The sequence below is a fragment of the Acartia tonsa genome, chromosome 10 (assembly GCF_053477335.1).
Source record: "Acartia tonsa isolate MP-2025a chromosome 10, ASM5347733v1, whole genome shotgun sequence".
In the NCBI taxonomy this organism is placed as follows: Eukaryota; Metazoa; Arthropoda; class Copepoda; order Calanoida; family Acartiidae; genus Acartia; species Acartia tonsa.
In genome coordinates, this window is record NC_137269.1 from 30,066,924 (window position 1) to 30,080,023 (window position 13,100).

At 31.5% G+C, this 13,100-nt stretch overlaps 1 protein-coding gene across 1 annotated transcript in view; it reads right to left on the bottom strand.

Moving 5' to 3' along the window:
- Hipk (Homeodomain interacting protein kinase) overlaps positions 1-13,100 on the bottom strand; it is a 38,410-nt gene that overhangs the window by 18,384 nt on the left and 6,926 nt on the right. Inside the window, exons 4-6 of the mRNA XM_080175421.1 lie at positions 8,663-8,864; positions 5,745-5,791; positions 1,937-2,020 (exon numbers count right to left, since the gene is read on the bottom strand). Of these exons, the coding sequence (XP_080031547.1) occupies positions 1,937-2,020; positions 5,745-5,791; positions 8,663-8,864 (333 nt within the window). The remainder of the gene's footprint in view (positions 1-1,936; positions 2,021-5,744; positions 5,792-8,662; positions 8,865-13,100) is intronic.

Below are 13,100 nucleotides of genomic sequence, written 5' to 3' on the forward strand. Positions count from 1 at the left end.
CAAAATGTTATATTTTTGATTTATGGGGGGAGGGGAAGAGGTCAGCAATATATGAAAAAGTACTTTGGGTCCTACAACAATACAAATCCAAAAGCTTATATATATATCTAAAAGTCTTTTAAAACACATTGGAATGATCTTTTGCCACATCCCCTTACCCTCTTAATTAGGTTAGGAAGAAGGGGAGGGGGGGGGAGAAGGTGGTCAACATAATTTGTACAAACTTTTGGCCTAAAAACCTTACATAAAATTTTTTCTCACTATACTTCAATTAGTTTATGAGAAACACATAATAGTATCATTATGCTTCCCCCCCCTCTCCACCCTAAAGTTTAGGTTGTAGGTTGTGAGAGTTTAGGGGGGGGGGGGGGGAGGGAGCAGAATTACTAAAAGTAACTTGGGCAATATGTAAACTTAAGGGTAATATCCTTTAGGATAAAGTTGTAAATTGGACAAACCTCCTTAAGCTTATAGTACCTTATTTATTACTCTTATTTAAGTTAAAAATATCATTTATAGTAGTAAAAATTGTTTTAAATGGGGATGTAGTGTGTAGTTTACATATGAAGAGATATCTAAACTCGTCAAATGTTAAACTGACCCTTTTTATTTGATGAATTAAGGTGTTCACTTATGCATATATCCTTGGAATCCATGTAATTTTAGGCATTTTTTCCACAAAACTTCAAATTGCAATATCTGGCAAGAAGGAGCAGCTAATATTCAATCTCCAACGGATTCTGACCACCACTGTACCCTATTTGAAGGCCCCATTGTCCGTTTCTTTGGAGATTTTTTTTAATCTAAGGTTTTGTTAAGGAGACCTGTGCAATCCTAACTTTAATAACAAAAAAGTTATAAAGAAAATAAAAATAAACATAATGATTTTTAGTCTAAAAAGCTTAATTTACCCCCTATTAAATAATTGAGATGTCAGAAAAGTAGGCGGAGCAACTGTCATAAGTAATCCTTTTCTATAAATAAGGGTTAATAAATAACCTAAAATTTGCAAATAATCAATTCATTCAGTAGTATTTTTTGCCATTAAAAATTTATATTTTTTGGTGGAATAAAAAAGAAATATTTAGTTAACTTGTTTTTCTTTGTGTCTCATTATTCAGTTGCCAGAAAAACATAATATAACCATCCAAAAAATAAGAGAAACAAAAAAAAATTCTTTTTCTCAGTCACTTTTTCAAAACTTTAGCTCTAAAAATCTCCGGTGTTAATGGAGGTAAAAAAAATATTTTTATATCTACTTACGTGGAATACTATGGAGAACAAGAACATATGCATTTTTTAATAATTCATTGAGAAATAAGGGCTGCAGATGCTTAAAAATACTTTTTTGAGGGTCATGCTGTAGTTGATGGTCACCTTGATAGATAGATAGTGAGATAGATAGATAGATAGTTGATAAGTCAACTAGACAGATAGTGAGATAGCTAGATAGATAGGAGTAGAGGACTTCATGTTGTACTAGTTGATAGTCATCTAGATAGATTAATAGATATTGAGATAGTTTATAATTGCCTAGATGAATAGTTTATATTAGATAGTCAGATAGTTATTAAGATTGTAGCAGAGGACTTCATGTTAATAGTTACCAACGTAGATAGATAATAATGAAAATAGTTAGATTTTAGAAAACGCTAAGAATTGTAAATCTAATATTAGGCTTGATAATATTGCCATACAACATAAAAGTTGGTTTAGTAGCAACTTAGCAAGGAATTATTGCATATATTGAGTAAGAGCTCAGAAAACATCAAGGAAGCCTTAGGGAGCAATGCTGCTTATTAAATAAATAAGGCAAAACAAATATACAATACAACGCAAAGCAAATGTAGACTAATAACATTACATTACATACCGCCGAACCAATCCTAAGACTTGTAAGAGTAGCATAGCTCACATAAATAAATAAAATATTTACCGTCAGTATTTGAGCCCCCCACTCCCCCTCCCTTGCCCCCGCCCCCCGTCTTGCCTCCTACCAGGTACTTCCCTTCACCTTCTCCTTAAATAAAGAAACACAGTTATATTGTGATATATAGAAGTAAGGGATAGTACAATGGACAATAAATTGTCCTCGCCCTCACTAATTAAAAAAGTCAAAAGGGTTATTCTAAAGGGTGTGAAGTGAAGATCATTGTAAATATCTCGTTTATAACCACTTTTAAATAGCTTCTTAGGAACAAAAATTACAAACGCCAAAAAACCTTTAACGGTATTTTCACTTCATGTAAATTTTATTAGGTAAAAAGATACATTTTCGAAGTCTTCCATTAAATTCTACCTCTTTATTAACCTTAAGATTTTATTTCTAGTAATTCTACCTTGCTTTAAGAGAGCGATAATCACCACCTATTTATAAATATTAGAATGATATACTATCATATTTAACCGGGATAGCAGAGGGTAAGGGGGGGGGGGGCGTCACCTTCCTTATATAATCGACATGAATGGTGAGCAATCTCCACCCCCCCCCCCCCCCTCCTTGCTAGAGTAAGAATGAATGAACACTCTGTAGAAGTAAGAAATATGAATTTATATAAATGGAGGCCAGATAGTAGACCAACAGCAACCTGTTTCTAGACCTATCATATCTTTTTTATTTATTTATATATTCTAGTATTTTCTGTATGAGACATAACAGACTACAGAATGGAAATTATTTTCTTTATGTCATCAAAATGACGTTTTATTGTAATATAATTTCAAATTCGTATAATCTAGGAAACTTGGGAACGTGAAAGTGCCTTAAACCAATTGCTTTCTATATAGAGTCCTTTGTTTAAAGCAAAACATATGTATGATCACTAACTTTTGATCGAAAATCGTCTTATTACACTAATCCTAACAAGGATGACAACATCCATAAAAGCGAAGCTCTGAAACGGTAGGACAAACGGACATTAACACTTGTATAATGTCAGAACTGAATAATCAGAATGCGAATGTATAAGAGTCAAAGCAAAATTGTAAGTAAGTTTGTTGAAAAACTGCTTGATTCAGGATAATGTTTATGGACATACTTACATTTTTAGGACTTGATTATAGAGTTGCTTCGCATATAAAATTGTACTTTGTTGTCCCAGGAATCAGTATACCAAAAATCAGACCAATCGGATAATTAGGTCACATACAAATTTGTTGTTAAAAATGTAAAAAAAATCAACATGTTTAAAATGGACGTACGGACATTCTGGTAATGATTATAGAGTTGCTACGCTTTCTAACTCGTACCTAACTATTACAGGAATCACCATGCAAAATTTGAAATCGATAGGACAATTCTAACATGCCTTAATTAACGAAAAAGGCTATTTAAAAAAGTAAAAAAATCAATATGTTAAAAATGGACGTACGGACATTTTGGTAATGATTATAGAGTTGCTACGCTTTCTAAATCGTACCTAACTACTAAAGGAATCACCATGCAAAATTTGAAATCGATAGGACAATTCTAACATGTCTAAATTAACGAAAAAAGCTATCCGTTACGGACGTACGGACGTACGGACGGACGGACGGACCGACCCTAATTATAGAAAAGCTTCGCTTTTAAAAAGGGCGACTATATATATTCTATTGTAATTCTATTCTCCAGACAAAACGTAGGAAGAAGAAAAGTCGAGAATTTAGGTTTGGAATACAAAACTTTTAGTTTTAACTTAATAGTTATTTCTCGCATCGTATTATAAACGGCTTTCCGCGGATATAGAAAGTACAATTATGAGATTAAAACTAGTTTTTTTAGCCCCGAGGTGCCGTATGGATGAGAACCGGTTCCTATCCACCGGATTCGAATGAATACGAGAAAAAATATTCTACTTTATAACTAGGATATATGTCAGAAGTTCATCGTTCATTTGTGAAATATTTTAAAGTAAAAACAATTAAAATAACTTTTTACATAACAATCGAAAATAAATACAATTTTATGAGCGGTTACTGAAGCCTGCATAATTGTCTATAAAAACCAAACTTCGTAAAGATGGATTAATATTAAATACAAAAGTACGCTAATGAAAAAAATACTATAGACCTTATGAATTCTTATTTAAGACATTAAAAATAACATATTACGCAATAACAAACAAACAATAGGTTCAACAAGAATAATTAAATTTATTTGTAGCGGAGCAACATCATATTTCTTTCTAAAACTTTTTGAAATCAGTCAAAATAAGAATGTTAGTCAATTTACCTAAGGGGGGGTTTTTAATGCAACCATCTCGTAATCAGTGAGCAAATGACACTTAGAATTCGAATTTCGATCTGAACTTTTGCATGAGTAATCCTTGGTAGGTCTATTTTCCCTAAATCGAACAAAAAGTTGGAAAAGTAACGGCTAGCGGCTCAGCCGTTTAGCCGTTTTTTTCCTATTTTCAGGGTAAATCCATCATCAATTACGTAGGAATCGACTTTTTAAAACATATTTTTGGTTTAATTCATGTTAAATGATAGCAATAACCAATTTTAAAACTTCTAGTACCAACAGCTACCGTCTAGAACCGTTTGATAGCGTTTTGGAGTAGAAAAGAGTATTATGTTGAGAGAGGTTTCGTGACTAATTTGCAATATAAATATAAAAAAAATGGCAAAATAGCTGAGCCGCCAGCCGTTAGCCGTTACTTTTCCAACTTTTTGTTCGATTTAGGGAAAATAGACCTACCAAGGATTACTCATGCAAAATTATAGATGGAAATTCGAATTCTAAGTGCCATTTGCTCACTGATTACGAGATGGTTGCATTAACCCCCCCCCCCCCCCCCTTAGACAAACAGACAGTCCATGGTTATAAAATAACTACAAACTAATAAAAAATTTATTTTTCAATTGCTCACAAATGTAACCTTAACTGGCCATAAAAAAAACCGTCAGACATAATAATATAAACTTAAAAATTAATATGTATCTATTAAAGAAAAACAACATAGACGGATTAGTTTTTTATTTAACATTTGTTTTTTTAATGATTGTATATTAGCTTTGTTGCGTAATCACACAGCTAGGGATAAGGATAAAAATATAGATTGATTTCCCTAGATGGTGAATCAGATAAAATAATGTGTCCAACTTGAAAGGGATTTACGGCAAACTAAGAATTTTGTTTATATTTTGTCTGCATTACAATCAAAAGATCCACGAAATCTTTTCCCAACCAAAGCTCTAGCCTAAGAAATTAAACTACTCTTAGCTGACTTAATAGGTGTATGGTTTTGGTGAATTTTCTATCCTACCTAATATAGGTCCAATCGAGGTATTGGATATCTAGACTTTCTATATTTATTGAAAAATAACAAGGATTTCTATTTCCATTGCCTAGGTTGTTTATGGAGCCAAACTGAAGAAAAACAAAAACATAACAAAATTAAAATCTTTAAACTAAATGTGAAAAAAACGTTTAATTATCTTAAAGAATGTTTTTCTATATTCTAAGTGTGATGTCTCCAAAATGCTTACATGACATTTTAAGAATTTTCTGGATCATAAGTTATATATGAGTATAAAAGTTGTACTTTCTATAGGAAAAGGTTTTTTTCACAGGTTCTTAGGGTATAAAAAGATAATTTACACAGTCCTTCCTATTTTTCAATACATCTCATAATTCTGAAACCAAGAAAACTTTTTAAAAGAAGAGTTTGATGGCACGTAACAAATATCAAAGAAGTATCTTATTTCATGTTTTACGCGTCATATCCCCCCCCCCCCTTCTCCGAATATTAAAGTATTACCTGCTCTCCTTTTAACTGGTGCTCCACTGGTTCTCTCCGTTTTCACTCTGAAACAAAGGCAAAATTATTAACATCATGATTTAGATTGAAACACCTGCCATAATGAATATATTATTACTTAGATTTTACACCACATTATCGGGTTCTCTAATAAAGTGAAACTTGCAGCGGGCTAACTATCCCCTCCCCTTACACCACATCCCCCCTTCTACTGGATGAATGAACTGACCAATAAACGAGTTCAATGTTAGCAAGCTATATCGACAATTTTCCACGTATATTTTACATAAATTCCTGCCATATTAATTTAAAATGAAACATGACGAACGGCTCGTATTATGCCATAATATCGACCCTTACAGTTGAGCCCTCTTCTGGGCCTCAAACGCCCCTCCCTCGCCACCTATAAGAGTTAAATAGGCACAAGAAAGTTTTGGTGCAATCGTTGTCAATAAATTGAATGACATTTTCGTTCAATAGCACATTTATCATAGACCATAAATGTTTTAAATATAATAAATGAATTACAAAAGAAAAACATATAAATAATCCATAAGAGTAATGTAGCCACAGACGAACATACATTAATTAAAGATAATCTACTCTTACAATTATGATTTAGTTTAAAGATCGAAGAAAGTAGAAAGAATTGGGATAATTTTCTAGAATGTGAAAGACAAAGTCAATTATCTTAAAGTCAATTAAAATTCTTTTTAGTAGTATCACAGCTACTCTATAACTATCATATTTCTGCAGAACCCTTGGTCGGTTTCAATAAAGTCTAGACGTTAAAGCAGTAAACAAGCTCTAAATAGTTCCTCTTTGTGCGCTCTGCAAAGACTCAAAAGACTATTCTTAATATTGAGTTTTAGTTCTGCTGACAGAAGACATTATTGTCCTTGTTTTCTATGTTTGAATCCTTGCTTTCCTGCTGAGAATAGGACACACTCACCGGTAAAATATTAAAAGAATAAAAATATTAGATTTACTTTCCGCTAGCTGCCAGGCAGGTGAAGGGATTTAATTCCCTTTGCCATGTTATCTTATTCGTCGTCTCGTTAAATTCTTATTGGTTGGTTCAAAACTAGTAGCATGCAAACTTTTCTACCAATAATTTAGTCTACAGAAAGGGTAATTTTGTTTATTATTAGCATTGGGGATAAATCTAAATCTATCGTCCATTGTCTTATCCCATAAAAAATATTTTCAGATTGTTTGTTCCTTTCCGTCCAGACAATTAAGAAAATTTTAGAAAACAAGTGCCCATTATACGATTAGATAAATATTTATCTTTGTTTTATCTAACGTGTAAATGATCTTTAGGGTTCTATAAAATCAATTTTACTTTTTTCGTGTTAGAATTTAAATTATTATTATACTTACAAAATTTTTGCAGTTAACATTAGTGTTTCCAAAAGTCAGAAAAATATTAAAATGCCAAAGAAAATTCGAGGATTTTAAGTGGAAATATTCGAAGATTTATAATTAAATTTTTTTAAGACCCTGGAAGGTATAGTACAGGATTAAGAACGCTAAAACTATGCATTTTTTATCGATTTAGTTTTTTTTATTCTTTTAATCCATTTACTAACCAAAAATATTGTAACTTTTAAAGAGGGGGGGGGGGTTAATGCAACCATCTCGTAATCGATGTATAAATGGCACTTCGAATTTTAATCTGAAATTTTGCATGAGTAATCCTTGGTAGGTCTATTTTCCCTAAATCGAACAAAAAGTTGGAAAAGTAGCTGCTAACGGCTGGCGGTTCAGCCGTTTAGCCATTTTTGTGCTATTTTTAATTCAAATCCATCACGAAACTTATCTCCACATAATATTCTTTAACGCTCTAAATCGTTTACAAACGGTTCTAGCCGGTAGTTGCTGGTACGTACTAGAAATCTAAAAAATGTTTTTTTTTCATCATTTCACATGATTTAAAGCAAAAATATGTTTTAAAAAGTTGATTCCTACTTAATTTATGACAGATTTGCCCTAAAAATATCAACAAAAAAAACGGCTAAACGGCTGAGCCGTTAGCCGTTACTTTTTCAACATTTTGTTTGATTTAGGGAAAATAGACCTACCAAGGATTACTCATGCAAAATTTCAGATCAAAATTCGAATTCTAAGTGCCATTTATACATTGATTACGAGATGGTGGCGTTAACCCCCCCCCCCCTTAAAGCGGTCACTTATTAAAAAAAATGAACGCGAACGTCCTTTAGATAACGAGTAGCTATGTTTCTATATAACACACTTCATATTACACAAAAATTAAAAGAATTAAATATATTAAAATCTTTAAATATATGTCCCTCTCATCAATTACAATGATGACCTCAAAAAAAACAAATGATAGGAGAAACCATTGGACCAAAGCAAATCTTAATTTGTTGTTACGCTAAAAATATCATCATAACCAATAAACTTTATTTCAGGGGTTAATATTATTTACAATGTAAATACATTGTTTTGAAAGACGCATACCAAAAAGATCAAAATAATGATATTAGCACAGCTACTATAAAATTAACTTTTCTATGTACGTCATCCTGTACGATCAAGACACGTTAACCAAAACTAATCAAATGTGATATTTTGCAACATAACGAATTATTGGAATCCTTTAAACCATATTGGTCCTGAATTTAAAAAAAGTATGAAATATATGCAGCCCTGCTAAAATTAATTTAGTTAAAACTAATATAATCTGTTAACGCTATTTTAAAAATTACCACACGATGAACATAGCAGCAACAATTTGAAAATAACCTTTGAATAATAGTTAACAGTAAATTGAAATACAGTAATTTTAACAAATTCAAACGACAAAATAAATGCAGTCAGATGACGTACGGACAATACAGAACCTTTGCTGTAAGGGAGCCTTGCCACTGGCAGAAAAAAATTGCACATACCTTGCAGTCGAACTGCTGCTATGAATATGGTGACCGCTACCGTTAGCGGCGGTCACGTGACCGTTTGTATGACTGTGGCGGTCAACAATGACCGACGTGGTGGGTAGGCTGAAACTGTGGGCAGGGGGAAGGACCCCCCCACCCTCGCCCAGGCCCAACTCTACGCGACGCTTCTTAGAGATGATGCTGGAACTTTGATGTCCTGAAAACAAAATGACAATTATTTTTTGCTAGGCTTCGAACCCTTAATCTTAAGGATTGAGGGATTGTTTCTTGTAGGATATTCCATATATTCCAAGTGTCCTATTTAGTATAGACCATTTATGAAAATAATCATATAGAAAAAATTCTACAACGTGGTTTTGAGCAACAAAAAAAAAAAAACGATTTCTTTCTTCATTTTTTAAATAGGTATACTGTTTAGAATCTTAAAAGATCAACACTAAAGAGTTTTACTACATTTGGAAATGTCTTTCTGGGGTTGGAACAAACAACTCCCCGAAAAATTACATCCTACCCCCATCAAAAATATGTAGCCTTTAATAACCGTTTTTATTTTTCATTAAAAAAATATTAGTTTTAGGGGGTGATTTCCCTCTTAAGTTTTTAGAGGCTAGACCAATAGTAAAAAAAATGACAACAAAAATGCCGAGTTATACCTTGAAAAATGCCATTAACATCATATACAATAACAAATTTCATTAAATAATTTCACTTCTTTTAAAAAACTTTTAGATCACTTGAAATTGAAACTTATTATGCACTATTCTTTAAGAATCACTTTTGGTGTTGGAGTATACATAAATATAAATTTCACAACAACTTTATTAAGAGTTACATATTTAATTTTAACAATGATGTGTTTTTCTGTAAACTGATTAAACAAAAGATTAAGAATTTTATTTATTTAAGTAGAAATACATGTTTAGAACGATTATTGAGCAAATATGTTATCATGAAATATTGCAAACTTAGTTAGTATTTAAATAGCGCAGCAATAATAAGCTAATTACATTCAAGATAGGAAAAGCCGGAAATGAAATAAGAAAGGGGGTATTTATTAAATTGTACTATCCTATTCTATTGTTAAATTGTCATAAAGTAAAAATATGTGTAAGGGTTATATAGCATATACAGATAATGCATCACTTAGGACAAAGAAAAGATAATTTTTATGTGTTCAAACAATTTGCTGCGTTATAAAACTGATTTAAATATAAAGAGATAAGAAAACTTAATTCATTATAATTTTATTTTAAGGATTTTAGAAGAAAAGTCTGCTTTTTAAAAAAAAATATAGTTGATTGGCCCGGTTTATAGACCAAGGCATTTCAATATTTCTAGTTTTAGTATCCCAAAACATTAATACAAATTGCTAAGATTTTTTAAGTTTCTAGAATAACGCCGTTCATTGTAAACTCTAACCCTACACCAAAACGACGATTTGCTAGTTTATAAGCAGATTTTTATAAATAAAATGTTGCAATTATCAATTTCAAAATGGGAAAAAGATGCTACATTGTTACTTGATAGCTTTTAATGGACATAGTTGTCCTCGTTGTGACTTTAATTTTTATAATATGCAATGTAAAATATAATCACTGACTAGTGCAAGAGAAAACTAAAATAAAAACATTGCTTTCTTCTTATAGAATTAGCTTCGAGACACATTTGTTCTATGCATAATAGTTTTTAAACATGGCACTACAAAATAATGACCAGGACAGTTATGTCCAGAAGTAGCGCAGCGATAAAAAAAATACACAAATTAATCAAAAAGTAAGCTAAATTCGCCAAAAAATATGAAAATTATATTCTTAAAAGAATGTAATAGTTACGGACATACCCTATTTATAGATTAGCTGCGCTACTAAAAGCATATAAATTCTTGTTATCTAATGTCAGATCGCAAAAAGCTATTTCTGAGAAGCACCAATTTATTTTGATAATTCGAATAATAATAATAATAAATAAATTTACTAAAATATATTTAAAGTTTGTCCTAAGAGTGGCTATTATTCTTGGGAAATCACTTACACCCCCCCCCCTCCCCCCCGGGCTGGCCACTCCCTAAAGAAAAATTGCACCCCCCAAACTGTTCCTATACCCTCCCGCGTACTCCATGCACTTACAGACCTATTCTTTACTTTCCCTATGACAAAAGCTTATTAGAGTATACAATCAAAACAGCAAAATTTTCAAAAAATTAATGTAGTTTCTAAAGTAGTTGGAGGTTATATTGTATGTGTGTTGTTGTGCATTCGAATATCTTAAAAACTGCAAGAACAAAAGGTTTATATTTCACCCTCATAGTTTCAGTGTTTTAGTCATAATATGATTAGGGTTTGTCCGTCCGTCATCATGCCGTCAGTACTTTTCATTGACTACTTGAAAAATTTTAGACTGAAAAAAATAAAGGGATTAATAATCAAAAAAAATTACTTTCATTTTCAAAACTTCTTTATTATTCCACTAAAACAAAAAAAAATACTGTTTAAACTTCATATAAACTTTTTGCAACCTTAATTAAGCCTTGTCAAATAAATACTATTCAATCAAAGGAGTAAATTATTAGCTGTTTTGAGGTCTAACTATTTAGGTAGAACTTAAGGATTTATGCGTCTTAGTGACTTCAGGTTCCATTTAAATAAATTCACCTCAAATATTTTACTTCAATTAACATTTCTAATAATTTCTTCTAATTTCACGTAGGTACAAAATATTAGTTCTATCGTTTTAAAATCTTGTTTGAAGGTTAATTCTAGATTTAGCAAAATTAAAGGTTTATGAATTTATTTAATATTAATATTTTGATATTCTGCCGTAATTGACAGAACTATATACATAAACATTATGTAGCTGCGCTACTAATAAAATGGCCATGTTATGAAAGAGTATAAAAGAACAAGAAAGAATATCAGAAAATCATGTAATCTTGGTGGAATTTCAATTTTTTGTCTCTCTCACTTTTAGGTTCATTCCAGGGATTTTAGGGGATGAGACAATGGTCGAAAAATGTATGTTTATTCCCAATGATCATTAAAAAAATACCCCTTCTGTACATTAAAATTAGTGGTTGAAAAATTTGGACACTCAACTTTATGAACTAACCAATTAAAATTCAACAAAAGTCCCCAAAGGTGTTAAGCCAACGAATAAAAAAAACGTTATTATAAGACTTTAGGGACAAGTGTAAAAAACAGCTCAATGTCCTCTCCCTCCCTGGGTTCATTCTGTATATTATCTAAAAATCTACCCATGTAAAATATTTTCTTTTCCTATATCCTTCTCAAATTTCCCCTTTTTGAGTTCCCCATTTCTATCAGAATAGGGATATGTTTTTTTTCAATTCTTGTTAAAAGGAAAAGAGAGATGGATTTTGTCGAGACCTCGTAATAAAGCATATCTTTGAAATACCCTAAAGATATGCCATGAATTACGAAAACTCTAAAACACCCCTTCAGCCTCTTTTTAATCAACTACTGGACAATAACTTAATAAGTTTCTTAATACTTAACATGCAATATTATTTAAAGTAAATAAGTCACTATTCTAATTTTTAATATATACATTGTGTACATGATATATATATCAGGGAGGGGGAGGATAGTGGAGCTAAAATAAAATTACACCCCCAATATGTGACAGTTTTGAAAGATATAGAATAGGAAGGGAAAGTTAGTGAGCATGGTACTGTTCTATCCCTATACCCCTGGCGAGGTTATATGCGATACACTTCCGGGCAGAATGGGTGCCCCACCCACATTTCTGTGTTTGTGTGTGTGTGTGTGTGAGTGTGTATGTGTATGTCTTAGTGAAAATATGTTAATATGGGCATATGTGTTTGTGTATCTCAACTTTTCTCAAGACCCTACTCTAAGAGTCACTTTGACCGTCTATTGTTTCATTAAAATAAATTTCATACAAATTCATAAACAGATGTTTTTAAAACTTCAAATAAGAATATCATTTTCAGTGATTCATTCACAATTCCTGTGATTTTATGTTCCATTTAGTCTTTACTCTTTATTTCTGCATTTCACTTATTTCTTCTTTTTAAATAAAAATAATGTGGTTGCACCACTAACGTTTTGTTTGTGCGTTTAAAATAAATGTCTTTGTTTGGCTTTATTTTTAAGTATCAAGTGAATATTAGCCTATAGCAACATTCTTAACAAAAAAAAATTCAACTCTTTTGTAACATTCATTTATTTTCCAGCATTTTTATTGACTGGGTCTTCAGCTCTAAGGGTTAACAAAACCGAAATTAATCAAATATTTTTTTATTTTGATATCCGTGCAAAACTTCAATAAATTCTATTATTTTGTATGAAGCTAAATATCTCGAAAATTGCTGGTCATAATTGGCTGTGCTTTACAAAGAAGCTATATATTTGTCTAGAAGAGTTTCAAACCTATTATATGACCCTCAAAGAAG